General features: G+C 45.9%; 2 protein-coding genes across 2 annotated transcripts in view; one reads left to right on the top strand and one right to left on the bottom strand.

Moving 5' to 3' along the window:
- Positions 1–22488, bottom strand: part of fanca (FA complementation group A) — a 104052-nt gene that overhangs the window by 11659 nt on the left and 69905 nt on the right. Inside the window, exons 26-32 of the mRNA XM_084335098.1 lie at positions 17059–17176; positions 7199–7420; positions 5491–5564; positions 5131–5259; positions 3133–3208; positions 1072–1256; positions 349–445 (exon numbers count right to left, since the gene is read on the bottom strand). Of these exons, the coding sequence (XP_084191224.1) occupies positions 349–445; positions 1072–1256; positions 3133–3208; positions 5131–5259; positions 5491–5564; positions 7199–7420; positions 17059–17176 (901 nt within the window). The remainder of the gene's footprint in view (positions 1–348; positions 446–1071; positions 1257–3132; positions 3209–5130; positions 5260–5490; positions 5565–7198; positions 7421–17058; positions 17177–22488) is intronic.
- Positions 20569–21498, top strand: LOC311244771 (olfactory receptor 52L1-like; the record flags this gene model as incomplete). Its single annotated transcript, XM_084334458.1, has 1 exon — positions 20569–21498. The coding sequence occupies one exon, from the start codon at positions 20569–20571 to the stop codon at positions 21496–21498; it is 930 nt and encodes a 309-aa protein (XP_084190584.1).

The following is a 22488-nucleotide window of genomic DNA, read 5'->3' on the forward strand; positions in this document are numbered from 1 at the left end:
ATACTTCCTGATTCTGCTGTACAGGCGCACCAACCGACCTGTAGGAGTCGCTGTCCACAAAGTCCAATCCCCACCCACCGGCTTTCCCACCCTCTAACACTGCCAATTGTGTTAGTATGAACGACCAGCCAAGCCGGTAGCAACGCCGAGAGCTGGGCTCGAACCCAGCATCTCCTGCGTTAGCGTGGCGAGCGCCTTGCCCACTGTGCCACTTATATGATAATATCTCAACATTTTCCCATTGAGCCAAAATCAACATGCAGCTGGAGTGCCTCCCCGTTAACAAGGTTCTAGAGTGGAGTTAGCTGTAGGCTCAAGGCAGCAGGGGGAGCCGTCAGTGGATCTCACCTGATGCAGGTTAATATGGTCCATGAGGCTCTGACAGTCTAGACTTCTTCTTCCTCCTTCACTCCTCACTGCAACACCGCAGGGAGAGACAGCAGGACTCTGTATCACACACAGTGCACACACACAGACGTGAACAGTATCAGCAGTAGGAACAGTATGAGCAGTAGGAACAGTATCAGCAGTATAATATTATTATTATAAGTAGTAGTGGTAGTATAATTATTTACTAGGGATGTCCAATATTGGCATAAAAATGTGATAGCGGAAAATATCGGTATTGGTTTTCAATTTAATTAAATATTTTTTTATATTTTTTTATTTAACCTTTATTTACCCAGGCAAGCAAGTAAGAACAAATTATTATTTTATTTATTGTCAAAGTATGCATAATGTTGTGTTAATTACACGACAAGAGATATGTAATGTTAATTACCTGAAATTATTCCGTTTTTTGGGGGGGGAAACCCTGCATATATCGGTATCGGTTGATATCGGTATCGGAAATTAAGAGTTGGACAATATCGGTATATCGGTAAAAAAAAAGCCAATATCGAGCATCCCTATTATTTACCAATAATTATTAAATCAATATTACAGGCTTTTTTAAATACTTTGACCTAAAAAGAGTCTCCACCTCTAATGTGCACACATGTACACTAGGGGATGCACCAAAACGACTGAACTTTACTAGTCATCCAATGGTTCCTACTAGTCATCAAGTACCTGTTCCAGCCCTGTAGAGTGTGCTGCAGGCCCAGTTCTCTGCCGATGCTTTGGGGGTCAGAGGTCACCGAAGAGGAGCACCTCTGGGTGACCAGCTCTAACAGGAAGTGACACGTGTCACCTCTGCTTCTTCTTTTGCTGCCACTGCTAGAATGACTGGTCATCTCCATCTCACAGACCAGCTCCTGTACAAACACAACTCACATTGCCATGAAACTGAACGTCTTCCTACCTACTAGTTTCAACTGCATAATAATCAGGTGTCATTAGTCAGGAGATACTGAACCCTGTGCTCTGAGAAGGTTAGGGTGAGAAGATACAAGATATACTGAACCCTGTGCTCTGAGAAGGTTAGGGTGAGCAGATACAGGAGATACTGAACCCTGTGCTCTGAGAAGGTTAGGGTGAGAAGATACAAGATATACTGAACCCTGTGCTCTGAGAAGGTTAGGGTGAGAAGATACAAGATATACTGAACCCTGTGCTCTGAGAAGGTTAGGGTGAGAAGATACAAGATATACTGAACCCTGTGCTCTGAGAAGGTTAGGGTGAGAAGATACAAGATATACTGAACCCTGTGCTCTGAGAAGGTTAGGGTGAGAAGATACAAGATATACTGAACCCTGTGCTCTGAGAAGGTTAGGGTGAGCAGATACAAGATATACTGAACCCTGTGCTCTGAGAAGGTTAGGGTGAGCAGATACAAGATATACTGAACCCTGTGCTCTGAGAAGGTTAGGGTGAGCAGATACAGGAGATACTGAACCCTGTGCTCTGAGAAGGTTAGGGTGAGAAGATACAAGATATACTGAACCCTGTGCTCTGAGAAGGTTAGGGTGAGAAGATACAGGAGATACTGAACCCTGTGCTCTGAGAAGGTTAGGGTGAGAAGATACAAGATATACTGAACCCTGTGCTCTGAGAAGGTTAGGGTGAGCAGATACAAGATATACTGAACCCTGTGCTCTGAGAAGGTTAGGGTGAGCAGATACAAGATATACTGAACCCTGTGCTCTGAGAAGGTTAGGGTGAGAAGATACAAGATATACTGAACCCTGTGCTCTGAGAAGGTTAGGGTGAGAAGATACAAGATATACTGAACCCTGTGCTCTGAGAAGGTTAGGGTGAGAAGATACAAGATATACTGAACCCTGTGCTCTGAGAAGGTTAGGGTGAGCAGATACAAGATATACTGAACCCTGTGCTCTGAGAAGGTTGGGGTGAGAAGATACAAGATATACTGAACCCTGTGCTCTGAGAAGGTTAGGGTGAGAAGATACAAGATATACTGAACCCTGTGCTCTGAGAAGGTTAGGGTGAGAAGATACAAGATATACTGAACCCTGTGCTCTGAGAAGGTTAGGGTGAGAAGATACAAGATATACTGAACCCTGTGCTCTGAGAAGGTTAGGGTGAGCAGATACAAGATATACTGAACCCTGTGCTCTGAGAAGGTTAGGGTGAGCAGATACAAGATATACTGAACCCTGTGCTCCGAGAAGGTTAGGGTGAGCAGATACAGGATATAGAGGCCAAGTGATGTTATATGATGTTTGCCAATTTAAAAGTGCAATTGTCAGCTAGATAATGTTACGCTATAGCATCAAAAGCTATATTAGCTAACTTGCTGGTCAATAAAATTTCTTGACTTACAAAATTATCTTTTAAACTGACAAACCAAACCCAAACAGGATCAAACAATTATTTGTCTCTCACCATTGACATACATTGATACATATCTTTCTGAAATAGCGTCCCATGGCGGTTAGCAGAAAGAGAGATTGTAGTCTTGATCTATTTGACCCTTTTTTTTCAATTAAATTATTATTGTAAACATTTTATTAATACATAATTAAAACATAGTTACTATTGGCTCGTACTATAGTTAGTTACTATGACTATTCGCTCATACTTAAAAATCCAAGTACACACAAGCAAACAACATGAAGTACACAAACACAAGCAAGTTGCAGGAAATTACACACACACACACACACACACACACACACACACACACACACACACACACACACACACACACACACACACACAAATACACACCTGCAATCTAGAGAGGATATCTGGTAGACAGGTGCCTGTTTCAGATGGTCTGTGGTCCGAGTTCTCCAGGCCTCGACTAGTGAGGACAGAAGAACAGATGCAGTGTTTACCGTAAATCCTAGTTTCTTAAACAATGAGCAGGGACCCGACATTGACCGCCAACCTTCTTCAAGACAGCAGTAGTCAAATGTTTGTGATATGTTTGGTTCCATGATCCCTGACTATGTTTAAGGAGGCATTCACACCAGCCTTGTTTTTGTCTGGTTGAATTGAACCCTGGAGCGCCATGTACCCCCTTGGTGTGGTTAGTTTGGTTGGTGAACACCAGAACAGAACCTGTTCCACCTGTTTGAGGTGGTCTCAGTCCACTACCAAGTGAACCCTGGAGCGCTTTGGGTTTATAAACTTTTTTCCATATATATACGTATTTCCAAATGTGAAATTCTTCATCATCATAAGGTTATTATTTTCACTGCTAGCTAGTTCAAAATAACCAAATAATGTTGTGATACTAAACAAATACTTATCGCAAAGACAGTAGCGCATAAGTAATCACCAGTGAATTAGAAAACGTATAATATTTCATAACATTTGCACAAGCCAAAGTGGAGAGATCATTATTTATTTATTTTTTATCCACTTTTTCTCCCATTTTCTATATTTTTCTCCGATCCCAATTTCGTATCATCCAATTCAACCCTCCCCTGTCACGAACGCTGTTTCTTGCCTCCCACAAGCCGGCTGCAATGTGGACTAAGGCATACATATCACAAGTCCCCTCCGGTACTTGAGGTAACAGCAGTCTCATCTTTTCACCTGCGCAGCTCGATCTCTCAGTGGCGAGGAGTAACGCGTGGGAGGCTCACGCTGCCCCGACACTTCCTGCCCCGACACTTCCAGGCGCACCAACCGACCTGTAGGAGTCGCTGTCCACAACGCCCGATCCCCACCCATCAGTTTCCCACCCCCTAATACGGCCAATGTGTATTAGTATGAACGACCAGCTAAACTGAAAGCAATATGGAGCGCTGGGCTCGAACAGGCGAGCCCAGCGTCTCCGCATTCGTGGCGAGCGCCTTGCCCACTACGCCACGTAGCCGCCCCTGAGAGATCATTATTTTTTAAGATTATTTTTGTTCACGTGTGTTCATTAGGATTCAGACTCCAATAACTGGCAAAGTGAAACATAACCCAAACAAGAAAAACTGCAACAGAAGTAACAATTTAACTTTTGATTAATATCAAACAAACTTAGGTGTGAAAGTGCACTAAGGAACCCTGTCTAAGACTGATTAAACAAGGCATTTGTTCTGCATGCTCACAGTCCTCATCACTGTTCTACCCTGGCTCTTGTCCACCCTGGCTTCCTCATCACTGTTCTACCCTGGCTCTTGTCCACCCTGGCTTCCTCATCACTGTTCTACCCTGGCTCCTGTCCACCCTGGCTTCCTCATCACTGTTCTACCCTGGCTCTTGTCCACCCTGGCTTCCTCATCACTGTTCTACCCTGGCTCCTGTCCACCCTGGCTTCCTCATCACTGCTCTACCCTGGCTCCTGTCCACCCTGGCTTCCTCATCACTGCTCTACCCTGGCTCCTGTCCACCCTGGCTTCCTCATCACTGTTCTACCCTGGCTCCTGTCCACCCTGGCTTCCTCATCACTGTTCTACCCTGGCTGTGCCCCTTTAATAAGGTACCTGAATTGACCTGCCTCAAACTCTGCCCTCTTTTCTTGATCCTACAATCACAACTGTTGATTGGAGGATCAAGAAAAGAGGGCAGAGTTTGAGGCAGGTCAATCGGTGATGAAATATTGGTGTGGTCACACCTCCTCTAATACAAATGGTTGTAGTTTGGAAGTACGTTTCACATGTATCAATATTTCTGTATACGAGAAGTAGAAAGGCTGAATGATACTGAAATACTGGGACAAAAACATTGAAAGCGTGTGTGTGTGTGTGTGTGTGTGTGTGTGTGTGTGTGTGTGTGTGTACTGACTGTGTGTGCCGGTCCAGCACAGCGTTAAGAATGTGAGAACAGAGTGTGATCATGTCTCCTCCACAGCCTCCCTGCTCTACAGGACAGGGCAGGTACACATCAAGACACGCCCACTGCTGATACTCCTGCCTAATTCACACACACACACAAATCGACAGCAGAAACATAAATAAACAGATTATTTTCCATTTTACAGTGTTTTAAACTTTTCTTTATACAGATCAAATCATATCAATATCGGTATATACTGTATCTGTTATTATCAGCCATAACAGAAACTGTATTATGGGTTATTATGGGTATTTGGGTGCATCCCTACCTGCATTACTATGTGGATACAGTGTGGTTATGACATCTTACCTATCAGGGTCAGACAGGGCATCTGCACTTCTCTGTACCCTCAGCTCAGCGGCCAGCCACTCAGAACACGACATCTTGACAAACAACAAAACAAACATAAACCATAAACCGTTAATCAGTACAATTGATTAGTGTACGTTGATTTAAAAGTGTTACTCCATCCTCTTTCAATGCTCACTGTGCAATAGGAGCTGTCCTGAGGCTCTGCATCAGAATTGCATCATATTATTATTATTATACATTTAGTTCCAAACACACATTGTTGTGATTGGTTGAGAGACATTCCATGAGTGCTTGCAACCACAGTATTAGGAACTGGTATCTTACACTGCTTAGCAACACAAACAACCGGTCTGTAGCACACTGGTGCCAATTGACCTATCGCAAGCCCCACCCTCTTTTCTTGTTCCAGAGGGAAGCAACAGTTGGAGGATCAAGAAAAGAGGATGGAGCTTGGGATATGTCAATTACCACAATAAACCCTCTTATATGTATGTTATTGCTAAATTTGAATATGTATACAAATTTATTATTTATCAAAATACAATAGAATTATGGTCATACACTTTATCCCCAATTATTCTGCTAATGAATATATGATTTCAAGTTTCTTTAATATTTGTCATACAGAAGTACAGAATACTTTTATACAAAATGCTTCTTACTGTTACGCTCCAGAGACTGTGCAAGACAAGATAAGTATGAAATAAAATAACATAGTAAAATTAGAAGTAAAAAAATGAGGTCACAGTGTTCAGTTTAGACATATGTACAATGTTCGATGCAGAATAGACGTAGTTACCATACAATATACAATACTGTGCAGTGTACTAATATACAATACTATATAGTGCAAGGCAGAAATGGGACGAGGTGCAATTTAGGTACAATTCACAGTAGGTGTACGAGTTGTAGTGCAAATCCTTTATCAATAAATATAAAGTGTAAAGTGTGTTTGTGTAATCTAAAGTGTGGAGAGTGGGTGCTGCAGTGTGTTGTTTGTTTGAGTGAGTGTGTGCGTGTGGGTGTGTGTGCTGTGTGCATTTGATGGTTGTTGCATAGTGTTTATTGTTCGTTTAGCAGCCTGATGGCCTGGGGATAGAAGCTTCTTCTGAGTCTTTCTGTGCTCGCCTTAAGACTCCGGTATCGCTTGCCTGACCGCAGCAGTTCAAAGAGGCAGTTGTTCGGGTGGCTCGAGTCCTTAATAATTCTCTTAGCCTTCCCCTTGCACCGCTTGTTGTAAATGTTCTGGAGGGTGGGAAGCCCCCCTCCAATTGTGCGTTCGGCTGAACGTGTCACTCTTTGTAGTCTGCTACGGTCTTGTGCAGTGCTATTCCCAAACCAGGAGGTGATGTTGCCGGTCAGGATGCTCTCTATTGTACATGAGTAGAAGTTCCTAAGGATCTTCTGACTGACTTGGAACTTCCTTAGGCGCCTGAGGAAGTAGAGGCGTTGTCGTGCCTTCTTCACAACACTGTCAATGTGTGTGGTCCATGTCAAGTCCTCGGATATGTGGGCTCCGAGGTACTTGAAACTGTTCACTCTCTCAACCGGTGCCCCGTCGATGCTGAGGGGGCTGTAGTCCTTGACCCCCGACCTCCTGATTTCACTGTTTCACTGTTTACAACTAAAGACAAATTGCATGAGAACTTAAAGTAAATTTACAAGGATATTAAAATGTCCCTAATGTCATTGCCCAACATCTCACCTGGTATTGTGGGAGCTGTACTAACTGACGGAAGCTGGGGTGCCTCCACAGTTCCCCCGCTGACCTCCTCCATGTTGCATTGGTGTCTGTAACATTCCTCCATAGTCCAGGGTGAGTCTCTGCCGGGTCCCGTCCCTCAGGACAGACGGAGACCTCGGGGCCTTCGCTGCAGTCTGCCGTCCTTCCTACATCAGGCATTAGTCTTGGGATGAGGTACAGGAGCTGTGTACAGAGACCAGGACATCTTATTTTAGGTCAGGTTAGGTAGGTAGGTAGGTCAGGGTAGGTAGGTAGGTAGGTAGGTAGGTAGGTAGGTAGGTAGGTAGGTAGGTAGGTAGGTAGGTAGGTAGGTAGGTAGGTAGGTAGGTAGGTAGGTAGGTAGGTAGGTAAGGAAGTAAGGAAGTAAGGAAGTAAGGAAGGAATGAACGAAACAGAAAGAAAGAAAGAACAAACAAACAAACGACAAAGAAGAATCATGACTGAAGAAGCATATTTGACCACTGTAACTGAGGGGTACAATTCCCTGACTGTATTACTAGATATGATACTTACTACCACTACCTTTGTACTTAATATTCGGCCACCCAGTACACGGCATAAATATATTATCATAAACACTCTCACGTAGATGAAACGGATCCAACACAAATGTACGAAGTCGAAGTATGCGTTTATTACTACACAGCAATGGTGTGTAGAGCAAGCACTTAATCACTTAATTACATTTATGAATTGAAATAGTATGCACTTTTATGGCAAAGAGTATTCGTCGGTATATCAATAGAGAATGTCCAATCTCTGATGGCGCAGGTGGTAAATATACGACCTGGAATAGTTAAGGAATAACAGCAATGATACTTTAATGATTATATACTAGATACACTAAGGGGGGGTTAATCCGGTCGCTTGTAAGCCGACAGGAGTAGGGGGGGGGGGGGGTAGAATCCGGCTGCCTCGTCCGGCCAAGGGTATCCCAGGTGAACCCACTGTAGTGCCGTTCAATGCGCCGGCGATCCTTGGACCACAGATGAATGCAGGTGGACTCTTTGTGGGCCGGCTCTCTCCGGTCCACGGGGGAGAGACGTGAAGCGACCTCGTCTTGCAGAGCGTCTCCTCACCTTGCGTCCTCTCCAGGGGGGGGGGGTCCCAACACACGGCAGTGTCGGGGGTCTTTATCCATGGAATAATCAAAGTATACAAAGCATAATCCGTGCCTGGGAAGGCGGGCTGTCGTCGGTAGAATAATCCGGTATACAGGTCCACTCGCTCGTCGGCTCTGGGGCTCCTCGGGTGCAGCTTCACATGGGGTCAACCACCCTGGGTAAGCAGCCAGTTCTCTGCCCGAAACGATGGGGTACTGACTACGGTAGTATTCTCACCGCACGAAGCACTATATATTAACAGACTATTATTAGCTTAATAGACTACGTCCAACTCGACGATATAGTGCCAAATATATCTATTCAAATATTAATATACACGATGTCTCAATACCGATGGTAGGCGAACTTGGCCTTACTCCCACACGTGGCGTCGTGGGGAGGCTTTACGTCTGTGACTCTATTGGAGGGTAAGAAACTGGACTGAAAAGAAAGTCCTACTTTAGTAGCGCAGTATATATACGCACTATGAACAAATAGTCCCATTAGTGGTGCGGTAGCCAGATTCCTACGCGGAACTAGGACTTGTTCGTACATGTGGAGCGGTACGTTTGAACTGGGTCTGAGGGGTATGGCAGCCTGGCACCAAGGTCTCGACCAATAGTAGAATGGAGACTATTATGGGATGTTCAGTAGGCTAGAATGGATATTCAATGCATATTGTACAAGGAATATACAAGGGATATCAGGGAATATTAGAGAATATACAAATACAATTAAATATATATATATAAATAAATATATATATTCGGTTTAATCTGGCCCTTCACAACAGCCACCCCCTGAATAGGTCCCAGACCTAATCAGTTAAACAGAGACAGATTAATCGCGTTGTCTATTTACACATAAGGGTTTGCTGTAGGGGTCAGTCAACTTCACAAAGTCATAGGGTTGTAGGGTCATGGTCATCATCGATTGTGTCTGGGAGTCGAGGCAGTTCTATGAGCCTCGCCACGGGACGGGTGTAAGTGCGACCCTGGACGAGCACTTCAGCTGCTCGGACCTTGCCGTCGGCACCGGTGATCACTTTGCTTACGCGGCCGGCCGGCCACATAGCTCTGGGCAGTGATTGATCAATAATCATGACGACTGTTCCTTCTGTCAAATTGTCTCTCTCCTTTACCCACTTCTGGCGGGTCTGTAGAGACGGTAGGTAGTGCAGTAGGAAACTGTTCCAAAACTTGTCGGCTAATACTTGGCTGTACCTCCACATTCGTCGGCCGTTCGCTTCTTCAGGCCGGTACATTGTCTGGGGTAATGCAGGATCTAGCCGCCCCATCAGGAGTGTGTTGGGGGTAACTGGGTCGATATCCGCCACATCACTGGAGACATATCCGAGGGGCTTCGAGTTAAGTACTCCCTCAATCTCCGTGAGGACTGTCATTAGGACTTCTTCCGCCACAGTCTGGGCCCCAAGTACTGCGTACAGGGCTGTCTTTATGGAGCGCACTTCTCGTTCCCAAGTGCCACCGAAGTGGGGTGCGTTTGGGGGGTTGAATTGGAAATCAACCTGTGCTGGAGCGAGGTGGGTCTTAAGTTCTGGGCCCATAGCTTGGAAGCTCTCTCTCAGCTCTCTTTCGCCGCCTTTGAAGTTTGTCCCATGATCGGACAATAGGGTAGACGGTCTTCCTTTCCGTGATGTGAATCTACGGAAGGCCATAAGGAATGAGTCTGTGCTCATGGTCGGGAGAAGCTCGATGTGTATCGCTCTGGTGGTCATGCATTTGAATACAATACCCCACCGCTTCTCGGTTCCTCTTCCTTTCTTTATGTGCAGCGGGCCAAAGCAGTCCATACCCGTTGAGTGGAATGGCTTGTCACCGATTCGGAGGCGACATGGAGGAAGGTCAGCCATCCTTGGTATGCTGGGCTGCGCGCGCCACTTGCGGCAGTCTAGACATGTTCGCTGGAAGCGTCGTACCGCCTCTCTTCCTTGTAGGATCCAGTAACAACGTCTGATTTCCGCGAAGACTCTTTCTGCTCCTGCGTGATGTACATCCTCATCGTATTTCTTTATAATCAGCTCTGTGACCTTGTGTCGGCTGTTCAATACGATCGGGTATTTAATGTCATCCGGTAGATTGGGGGCTCTGCGTAGGCGACCACCCACTCTGATGAGGGTATGAGCGTCGCTCTCGGGGGCCAGATGAATTAATCTGCTGTCGGATGGGACGGGCTTTCCTCCCTGTAGACAGGCCAATTCATCGGGGAACGAGTCTCTCTGGGCTCGCTGCAGTAGAAGCAATTCTGCTTCCTCGTAGTTAGCTGCTGACATATCAGCGGGGGACTTGCACTCCGGGTGGTACCGCAGGAATGTTCTTTGTTGTGCACTCTCTATGGACGTGCAATCGTCTATGTTAGGGTCGGTGGAGGCTACGGTGCTCAATCCACAGAACACAGACTTCTTATTTTCCACCTCCTCTGGACTTGCTTCCCTCGGGATAGGCATGGGCCACTGTCCTTCCGGGAGTCTTAGGAATGCGGGGCCGTCACTGTAGACATTGCGACGGGTGAGGTCATCCAGGGGCATCCCCCGGGTGATGACGTCAGCTGGGTTCTGTTTTGTATCAACGTAGCGCCACTCTGTTTCTCCGGTTAACTCTTCGGTTAAGTCTTGAATCTCGGTGACTCTGACTCCCACGAAGACTTTGTACTTGCATGAGTCCGATTTGATCCAGGCGAGTACCGTCGTGGAATCTGACCACAGGATTGTTCTAGACACCGGTATGGTGAGCTCACGTTGGATGAGCGTGGCTAGGTGCGCTCCGGCTAGGGCTGCGCAGAGCTCTAGACGTGGGATAGATTGTTGCTTGCGTGGGGCTATTCTCGAGCGGGCGAGGACAAATGCTGTGTAGATCTCTCCCCCCTGGTCTTGGGCCCGCAAGTAGGCTACTGATCCGTATGCGACCTCTGAGGCGTCACTGAAGACGTGTAAGTCCATTTTACATGTCTCTGGCCTCACCGTGGGTGGGAAGTAGCTTCGGCGCATATTAACGCCTGGGAGTGAGTGGAGCTCCATCTCCCACTCTCTCCAGGTGGATGCAAGGTGTGCGGGAATGGGGTCGTCCCAGCCCTGGTCCTTGTCCCACAATGCTCGTACAATCATTTTTGCCCTGGTGGTGTACGGTAGAATACATCCTAGCGGGTCATATTGTCGGGCGAGTGTTGTGTACACACTCCGTCTGGTGGTCGGCGCCGCCGCCGGCCTTCCCTGCTCCGTAGTCAGGGGCTTGTGTCTGTAGTGAAGCGAATCTGTTTTGAATCGCCACACCAATCCCAGGGTCATCTCCTGGGCTTCTCCCGGGATTGTAGCCATCCAGGTCTCGCTGCTGGCTGCCTTGTCCTCGGAGGAGAGGCTGCGCAGTACTTGCGGATCGCTGCTGGCCCACTGCCTGAGATCAAAGCCGCCTTTGATCAATGAGGCGCGGAGTTTAATCAGGAGAGCCTCGGCTTCTTCTTGGGTTGAAAGGCTTTGTAGACAGTTGTCTACGTAGAAGCTGTTCTTTACGCTGTGTCGGACCTCTTCGTCCGCTGCTGGGTCCTCTGCTACATGTTTCTGTAGTGCAAATGTAGCACAGCAGGGGCTGCACGTCGTTCCGAAGGGGAGGACTTCCCATTGGTAGATGGCTGGGTGCTCATCTCCTGGCTTCTCTCTCCATAGGAACCGTAACAGGGGCTTGTCCGCCTCTACTAATCTCACCTGCAGGAACATTCCTTTAATGTCCCCGCTGATGGCCACCTTTTCCTGGCGGAAGCGGAGTAGAACGCCGAGTAGGGAGGGGCCGAGTGTGGGACCGGGCAGTAACTCTTTATTTAGATTTTGGGATCCGATCTGGTAGCTGCAGTTAAATACTATGCGGTCTTTACCGTTGTGATGGACCTTGTGGTGGGGCACGTACCACGATTCAGTGGTCTGGTCAGCCTCTTTAATGTCCATCTTTGTGACGTGTCCCGCTGTGATGAGCTTCTCAATCTCAGCGCGGTATACACTCTCTTGGGCGGGGTTCTTGGCTAAGCGCCGCTCCGTGTTCAGCAGGTACCGTTCTGTGGCGTCTGTCTTGGCGTGGAAAGTAGGCATTCCTTCTCGCCGCAGGAGTGGCGTGGCGTATCTCAACACGCCGTTGACCGGGACTCTCTTGGTCCCTGTCTCGAGGAGGTGAATGGCGTAAATGTCATCTTTAGAGCGAATGTCTTTCTTTCCGTTCTTAAAGGGCATTTGTTCCACGGTCCATAGCCGCTCTACGTGTTGCAGGAGTGCGGTTTCTCCCTCTGTGACTCGGGAGTGGAGACATCTAGTGGCTGTACTTCGGTTGAGAGATTTGGCGAGCGGGCCTTGGAGAGTCCATCCCAAACGGGTCTCGACTGCTGCAGGACAGCCTCGGGGTCCGGTATGAACCCGGTCCATCGGGACAATGAGGTCTGCATGGTCGGAGCCTATCAACAGGGTCGGCATAGCATTGTCTATGAGCGGGATCGGTAACTTGCGCAGATGTGCATATTTCTCCATCAGCTTGGCGACGGGGTATGTGTACCGCGACAGTCCTATTTCTTGGCTGGTGAAAGCGTCTGCAATCTGGTACCGTCGCTCAGGCTGGCCGCTTGCTGCGATAGAGAATGAGACATTCTCGCCCTTTATCGTCTTCAAATCTCGTCTTATTGTCCGAATTGTCATTTGGGTTTCGCTTCCCCGCAGCCCTAGCTGGGCCGCAGCGGAGGCGAGCAGCAGGGTCTTCTCTGACCCGTCATCGAGGACGGCGTAAGTGTCCAGGACTTTATTCTGGTAGCTTAGTGTCACACGCACTACTTTTAGGAGTACTCGGGCTCCACTGCTGCTGGCGGGATCGATGTACATGACGCTCGCTTTGCGGCTGGATGGTGCGGGTGAAGGGCGCCGTCTGTTACTGTCGTGAAGTATGTCCAGATGGGCTCCATCGCACTTGGTGCACCTTTTCTTTAAGCGGCATTCGGCTGCCATGTGTGAGCGCGCACAGCGAAAACAGCGCTTGTTGGACTTTATCCATTGACCTGCTTCCTCCGCGTTCAGCTTGGGGAAGGAGTCACATTGCGCTAGCCAGTGTTCTTTCTCACAGTAGGGGCACACTATCTTCCACTTCTCCGTTCTGGAGGGGGTACTGTGGCTCCTGCTGCTCGGTACTGACTCCGATTGGTGCATCACAGTCACCGATCTTCTTCCATCATTTAGTCGTCTGGTTCCTTCTCTGGAGCCAGGGGTGCTCCGTCCGAATGTATCTAGCCGTAGGCTGCTGACTTCTCTCGCCAGGAAGTCTGCTAGATCGAGGAGGTTCGGTTCGGGGCCATTCGGGTCTCTGTGGTCCCTCTGCCGCCTAAAGCGCTCCTGACGAGCGGGCGGCAGCTTCTCCAGAATCCTTTCCACATTTGAGTTGGCGTAAAGTTCATGCCTCCCCTTCTCTCTTTGCGCTCCCAACATCCCTACCAGGGACTGCACTCTGATGGACAGGTCGTCCAGTGCTCGATTGTCTATTGCTGGGGGTAAGCGGTCGATGTGTCGGATCTCCTGGATCACGTAATCCCATCTGCGCCCATACCTCTGGTCCAATGCTACCAGCGCTGCTGTGTATGGGGTGGTGGAAGTCGCGTAGGCGAGCGCTATATTATGTGCGCGGGGCACCTTTAAGTGCTTCAGTAGGATGGCGTATTTGTGGCGTTCATCCAATACATCCACCAACATGGTCTCCAGACACATGCGGAGTTCTGTATACTGGGCCCGGTTCTCTTGGGTGAAGTCGGGTACCATAGGCGTGCCAATGTATGACGCTGACTGTGGATACATCGGCGAGCGTTGGGGGAGAGGCCTCCTAGGCGAGTCTCCTCCCGCTCCTTGGTATGGGCTGGTACCGGCAGTGTACCATGGCCCGCTTGTCCAGGTGCTGTTCCTCGGTGCGGGTCGTGCGTCGTGCTCACCCGTGTATAGAGTCAGGGGTCTGTAGCGCAGCTCCGCGGGAGTATAGCCTGGGCTGTACCGGACCTCCTGGTCCGGTAGAGTACTGTGCTGTCTTCGGGCGTGGTTCTCCTCCTCTTCCTCTTCGTCTTCAGTTAGGTCATCCAGTGCTTGTAGTCTCTGGTTTAGCCTCTCCACAGGATATGCTGCTCCTTCCCGGTTGCTAGGTCTCGCTTGGACCGGTGGGGGGAGGTGGTCTGTGGGGGGTATAGACCTCGTCTGTTGGTCAAGTTCAGGGTTGTTTACTCGGCTAGGGGATGCCGCCCTGGAGGTGTGTCTAGACGAGTTCCTGGAGCCTCTGGCGGAGGGAGAGGGTGTTGTCCGTCTGATCAGCTGTTCTATTAGTTGCGACTGCTGTCTGTCGCGCGCTGCGTCCCGTTGAGCACCGGCTCGTTCTCGGGCCACATTCTCTTCCATCTGAATGCGTCTTATTTCTAGACGTATCTGCTCGTGTTCGCTTCGCTGCTGGATCTGCAGTCGGTCGCGTTCAGCAGCGGCGTTCAGGCTGATGAGGAAGGCCTGCTGTAGGGTCCTCTCTGCCTCGCTGGGAGAAGGCGGTTGTATAGGGGAGCCTTCCCTCGGGGTACTCCTTGCGGAGCCTTGGAGCTCTATCTCCACGGTGCTCTCCCCGTCTTCTTCCGTGCCGAGTTCTCTCTCGGTAGCGTTGTATTCCTCCCGGGACTCATCGGGGACTACTTCTTCAGTACTGGCGGGGTGTGAAGTCATGTCTGGTTCCCACTGGTCCCCACCGTGAACTTGGTCAGTTACATTAGAGCCCGTAGGGGCCTCTATGGTCGGGGTAGTCTGGGCGTTGGGGTTAGACATACTTTTACTTTCTAGTTTTACCGCGTTTACTGTTAGTAGAAGACTAGGTTGTTGACTGACAGCGTAAGCCTCTAAGTACTGAGGGAGCCGTCGTTCGCGCTGCGGGCGTTGGTTAGGAGGATCGTTTCGTGGAGTGTTCATCATAGGCCATTTCAATATTAATAACACTATATTAATATTACACTGATTACCCTCCGGCTCGAAGGACCAATTGTAACTGAGGGGTACAATTCCCTGACTGTATTACTAGATATGATACTTACTACCACTACCTTTGTACTTAATATTCGGCCACCCAGTACACGGCATAAATATATTATCATAAACACTCTCACGTAGATGAAACGGATCCAACACAAATGTACGAAGTCGAAGTATGCGTTTATTACTACACAGCAATGGTGTGTAGAGCAAGCACTTAATCACTTAATTACATTTATGAATTGAAATAGTATGCACTTTTATGGCAAAGAATATTCGTCGGTATATCAATAGAGAATGTCCAATCTCTGATGGCGCAGGTGGTAAATATACGACCTGGAATAGTTAAGGAATAACAGCAATGATACTTTAATGATTATATACTAGATACACTAAGGGGGGGTTAATCCGGTCGCTTGTAAGCCGACAGGAGTAGGAGGGGGGGGGGGGGTAGAATCCGGCTGCCTCGTCCGGCCAAGGGTATCCCAGGTGAACCCACTGTAGTGCCGTTCAATGCGCCGGCGATCCTTGGACCACAGATGAAAGCAGGTGGACTCTTTGTGGGCCGGCTCTCTCCGGTCCACGGGGGAGAGACGTGAAGCGACCTCGTCTTGCAGAGCGTCTCCTCACCTTGCGTCCTCTCCAGGGGGGGGGGTCCCAACACACGGCAGTGTCGGGGGTCTTTATCCATGGAATAATCAAAGTATACAAAGCATAATCCGTGCCTGGGAAGGCGGGCTGTCGTCGGTAGAATAATCCGGTATACAGGTCCACTCGCTCGTCGGCTCTGGGGCTCCTCGGGTGCAGCTTCACATGGGGTCAACCACCCTGGGTAAGCAGCCAGTTCTCTGCCCGAAACGATGGGGTACTGACTACGGTAGTATTCTCACCGCACGAAGCACTATATATTAACAGACTATTATTAGCTTAATAGACTACGTCCAACTCGACGATATAGTGCCAAATATGACTATTCAAATATTAATATACACGATGTCTCAATACCGATGGTAGGCGAACTTGGCCTTACTCCCACACGTGGCGTCGTGGGGAGGCTTTACGTCTGTGACTCTATTGGAGGGTAAGAAACTGGACTGAAAAGAAAGTCCTACTTTAGTAGCGCAGTATATATACGCACTATGAACAAATAGCCAGATTCCTACGCGGAACTAGGACTTGTTCGTACATGTGGAGCGGTACGTTTGAACTGGGTCTGAGGGGTATGGCAGCCTGGCACCAAGGTCTCGACCAATAGTAGAATGGAGACTATTATGGGATGTTCAGTAGGCTAGAATGGATATTCAATGCATATTGTACAAGGAATATACAAGGGATATCAGGGAATATTAGAGAATATACAAATACAATTAAATATATATATATAAATAAATATATATATTCGGTTTAATCTGGCCCTTCACAACAACCACACTATTCCTGACTTTGATTGTTTGTCCGAGGTAAGCGACAGTTGTGATTGGAGGATCAAGAAAAGAGGGCAGGGTTTGAGATAGGTCCATTCCCTGTATACTAAGACCCATATTTATCACACGTCTGAGAGTAAGAGTACTGATACAGGATCACTGCTCAGGTCACATGACCGAGTACACCTCACTATGACTTATGAGTCAAATCTGGTCTCAGATCAGCTTGATACATTCAGGCCTAAGAACTCTTAGAACAAACGGTGGTACCTTCTTATAGAGGCTGCTGGGTATGTAGTCTTGTTGTTGTTGTTGTTGTTGTTGTTGTTGTTGCTGCGGGAGAGAGTCAGCTCTGCAGAGGCCGTAGCACACGGCTGCCACACAGAACCTGTTCACAACAACACACAGATCATTCTGCCATCTGATATCAAATGCTGATGACATCATCATTACAACACACCGTAGATGAGAACAATGATACTTTGATGACGACATTCTCAATATAGCATTCCGATGATGACAACAACATTGTAATTTTAACATTCTGATGATGATGATGACAATATTGTAATGGTGATACAGATCATAGTTTGATGACACTGCAGTGCTTATTATACAATTCTGATGACAGGATAATAAAGTTCCAATAATGATAGCATTCCGAGGCTGGTAAGGACCATAGTTTGATGACAACATTCTGATTATAAGATTCCGATAATGACAACATTCTGATGATAACATTCTGATGCTGATGATGGTTACTTTGATGACAACATTCTGTTTACAGCTTTCCGATGATGGTGACAGACACTGGTAACATTATGAGAAGCATTCCACAAAGTCAGTTAATGAGTCAGCTACAGTAGAACTCCCCACAATAAGACAGGAGAGATGCTTCGCTCTTGCCCGACTCCACAGTGCATCCAAAGTCATTTTCAGCATTGATTTCAGGGGTTGTACTGCATGGCCCCATTGACTTTGCATCAGTTTGTGGCTAACTAACTACCCAAAGCTGTTAGTATCCAGTGTGAAGAACAGCATGGATGGTGCTGCCGATTGACAACATCATTAATATGTAGGATAATTCTGAACTTAAACCTTTAAAGTTTAAGCCTTGGTGGAGGTCTGCACTTTACTGGGTGCGTTCTTATTCCAGTTACTTCACTAGTAGTTTGAGTAATATAATTGTGGTGGACCTGTCTGATATTGTGGTGGGCCATCACAAATAAGGCTATGTATAGGAAACACTGAACTAGATTCAAACTAGGGTTGGGTACCTTTCACGTTTGAACCGATACCAGTACCCAACGGTACCTTTTTTCGGTACTTTAGTCTCTAAAAATGTAATCTACCTACCTCAGTTGTGAAAAAATGTATCCAAACTTCAAATAACCACACTTTCGACCGTTTTCGGCTTGCCATTTCCCCGACTGCTTTGTTGTTGAATAAAGTCAAATCCTAGGTAAGCGTATATTGTGCGTGTGAACGGTAACGTAAAAAAAAAAAATAGTACCGAAACATCAGAAGTAGTGGTCGACCTATACAAGGCCAATACCCATATTGTTGGACTGAAGCTGCCGATACCAAATACCAAAAATGACAAGGATACATTACTGCCTTTAAATTAATAATTCATTTACCATTTAATAATTTAATTATATGACAATTCAATTCATAGATTTGAGCCCCTGTCCAGGTAAGCTATAGCAACACAGTTGGTACTACTGTAGCTACAAATCTGTTGTGATCTCTAGTTTCATATGGTTCCGGTGTTAAGTGTTGCCGCATTAGAGCCCGCTAGAGCCTGTGAAAGATGGTAATGTCAGCAGGCCAATATCTGATTACTGATAAGAGCTTATCGCGATAAAGAAGGTCAATATCGGCCCAATATAGTGTCCTAAATAAGTACTCATGAGATTGGTTTTCTGATGTGCTCTTTAATGAATGACCAGTAAACAAGGTTACATTACATTATAATTGTCCATTATTATGAGTCCGCACATGTACACTCTGTCAGACAGTAAACAGGTTAATTTGGTCATCAGGTCATTAGTCCACAGGAGCTGTTCATCCCCTGAAGAGCAAATTAGCAACGTGCCGGAGTGAAACAGAATACACAAAACAAACTTACTGGACCAAGAGCTGATGCCATGTCATTAGTTGGGGGACTGCATGGCATTTGTAATTAGATCCACTGAGATGTGAGAATGAGATAAAAACGATGATACCAGACAGGTTGACTTGAACGCTTCTCATTTACAATTTCACCACCTAATCATTTTCTGAAGATTGTTGTTAATATCTTGAAGGACACATGGTAAGCTTAAGGTTTGTGATCATGTTGCTCTATTCATGCCCTATCATGCCCCATTTATAGATATATCAAAAGCATTTTGAAGTGGACAATTCTCTTCTTTTACAAAGGTTATACAGTATTGGTTTTGATACAATGGTTTACAGTTGGTTTCAGAGCCAACTGAGAGAGCTTTCGATGTGTGAAAACGGGTAATGTGCAGTCAGATTTCAGAGATCACAAAATATGTCATTAGGGATTTATTTTGGGCCCCGTTTTATTTTCCATTTATATTAATAATATTATTAAATCTTTAGGTAATTGTCAGGCACATTTTTATGCAGATGACAAAATTATTTATTGTATTGCTGATTCTGTACAACAGGCCACTGAGGGCCTGCAACTTTTAATATCCTGCAAGATACACTAATTGATCTTAAATTGGTACTCAATACAAATAAATCTAAATATATACTGTTCTCCAGAGACAAAACAATTGATTATGATGGTCTCCATATATCCACTGTGAATTGGTCTGATATTGAAAGAGTTACACAGTACAAATATCTTGGTATCGATGAGAAGTTTATATTTAGGTACCATGTAGATAATCTTGTATGTAAGCAGTGGCAGAACATATATTTCTTGTATAGGAACAGAGCCAACTTCCCAATGAATAGTAGAAAGAGGGTTATTGAATCTGTGTTAGATTATGGAGATGTGATTTACAGATAGGCTGCTTCTTCTATTCTTAAACCCTTAGAATCTGTACACCATTCTGCTCTCAGGTTTATCACCGGAGATAGTTACGACACTCATCACTGCATCCTTTATAACAAGGTTGGGTGGTCCTCCCTGGTGGAGAGACGTAAACCTTCACTGGCATCTGTTCGCATCTGGCCATTATTGGTGATCTTCCATCTTATATCTCCACACTGTTGAACTGGTCCTGTCAATTTGACCATACTGGTTCATACTGGTTTGACTGGCTTGTACTTCAGGAACCTAAAGTTAACACTGAACTTGGGGAAGTCCGCTTTTAGCTTCTCTGCCCCCAACAAATGGAAATTTTACAATCCACTCTGAAACTCAATACACTGGTAGCCATTGGTCAGTTTATATCTTTGATCACAAATAATTATGTCACAGTCTGCAGCTGTTTCAAATGATTTATTTTTGTATTTTATTATTATAATAATTTAAATGTTATTGTTTTTAATTGATTCTTATTGTTGCACTTTTTTATATTGTGTGATGTATTTTCTCTACATCATTGTAAATGAAAGCTTGCTCTCTATGATGCATCGAGATTAAATGAATGAATGCTAAACAGTCCAAAAGAACATGACATTCGTTGGATGAATTACTGAAAGCAGTTTAGTCAGTAGTCAATACAATAGACAATAAAAAATGTACTTATATTTCAAATATATTGAAGCAGTGAGAATATGTTTATTTTAGCTGAAACATCCAAGAACTTTCTCTACATGGATAATTATGTAAATGTAACATACATTACACTTGGAGGACATGTGCAATTGTTAAAATACAGATACCTTTATTTCATAATTACACTTGTGCTATTTATTCTTATCGTTTGTAGTAACACTATTGTTATATTTGTTATCTGCATTCATAAGAGCCTTCATGAGCCTATGTATATCTTTATTAGTGCTTTGCTATTGAACACCCTTTTTGGAAGCATAGCTCTCTATCCAAAACTTTTAACTGACTTGCTCTCAGCTAAACAGATCATTTCCCACTCTGCCTGTATCGTCCAAGGTTTTCTGGTGTACTCGTATGCTGGTATAGAGTTCACACTGCTGTCAGGGATGGCTTATGACAGGTACGTGTCCATCTGCAAGCCGCTCCAATATCATACTTTCATCAGAAAACAAACCGTCAAGATAATCCTGCTCTCGGCTTGCCTTTTGCCAACTTGTCAGATCGGAGGTGCTGCCGTTTTGACCATGAGGCTGAAACTCTGCAAGTTTGTAATGATGAGAATCTTCTGTGATAATTTTTCGATTGTTAAATTAAGCTGCAGGGACACGAGAGCGAACAATGTTTATGGTTTGACCATGTTAATCATTATGGTCGTTCCACCTGTGATATTCATCATCTTTTCATACACAAGGATACTATTGATTTCTCAAAGAGGTTCAAAAGCTTTTAAAAGAAAAGCGCTCCAGACGTGTCTCCCCCACCTGGTTATTTTCATCCACTTCACCGTCATTATTGTTTTTGAAGTCATCCACCACAGACTCCCCTCTGATATGCCACATGTAATTCGTATGATGCTGTCCACCATGTATCTGGTCCTCCCGCCCATCTTCAATCCTCTCATATACGGTTTGAAAATGCCAGAGATTTCTAAGCGGCTTAAGGTGCTACTCCACGTCAGGTTAATAGCTTAGCACACGAAATATAAAGCAGGATTGTTTGTGAAAAAGTGATGCTTGGCCTGGAGTAGCGCACCTAATTTTATCAAGTGAAACTCCTGTGATAGTGACCCATTGACAGACTGTAAATACATACACTAGGTGGTGCAACACCACCATTAAACTGTGGAGAACTCTGTACACAGCATTATGTAATTAGTTTCTACCCCTCTTCAGTAAACTTTGAATACATCACACAATTCATTTTCATCTACTGCACTATGCAGGCAATATCTTTATGTGCTCTATTCTGAATGTACTTGATTGACAGAATTGCTTTTGCAGTGTCAATGCTTCAGCAACATTTCCATAACTTGTGTTTGCATTACAATAAATGTAATGATATTCTTCTGTGTCCAGTGTTCTAAATTCAAAAGTTATATCTTGATAGCAGAGTAACAGACAATGCTTTGATCCAGGTTGGCCCTTTTGATTCTCTGGGTCTTACAGGTGTCTAATGACAAGTGTCTATGAATAGCACAGCTGACTATTTAATAATAATAATAATTAATTACATTCATATAGCGCTTTTCTAGACACTCAAAGCACTTTACAACGTAGGGTGGAACGTTGCCTCCTTCACCACCACTGGTAGCACCCAACCTTGGGCTACGCAGGCTCAATGGCTGCCATACACTGGCACCAGGCTCACATCACACTACACAATGGCTGAACGGCTCAGGAGACAGGGATTGATATCAGCCAATTAAGGGGAAGGGATGATTAGGTGGCCTTGATGTCAGAGACCTGATTGGGAATTTGGCCAGGTACGTCGGGCAACCCCCTACAGGGATTGATATCAGCCAATTAAGGGGGAGGGGATGATTAGGTGGCCTTGATGTCAGAGACCTGATTGGGAATTTGGCCAGGTACGTCGGGCAACCCCCTACTCTTTGCGATAGGCGTCCTGGGTTCTTTAACGACAGAGATTCAGTCAGGACCTCGGTTTAGTGTCTCATTTAAAGG

Source organism: Notolepis coatsorum (genome assembly GCF_963971535.1).
Source record: "Notolepis coatsorum genome assembly, chromosome: 18".
Taxonomy (NCBI): Eukaryota; Metazoa; Chordata; class Actinopteri; order Aulopiformes; family Paralepididae; genus Notolepis; species Notolepis coatsorum.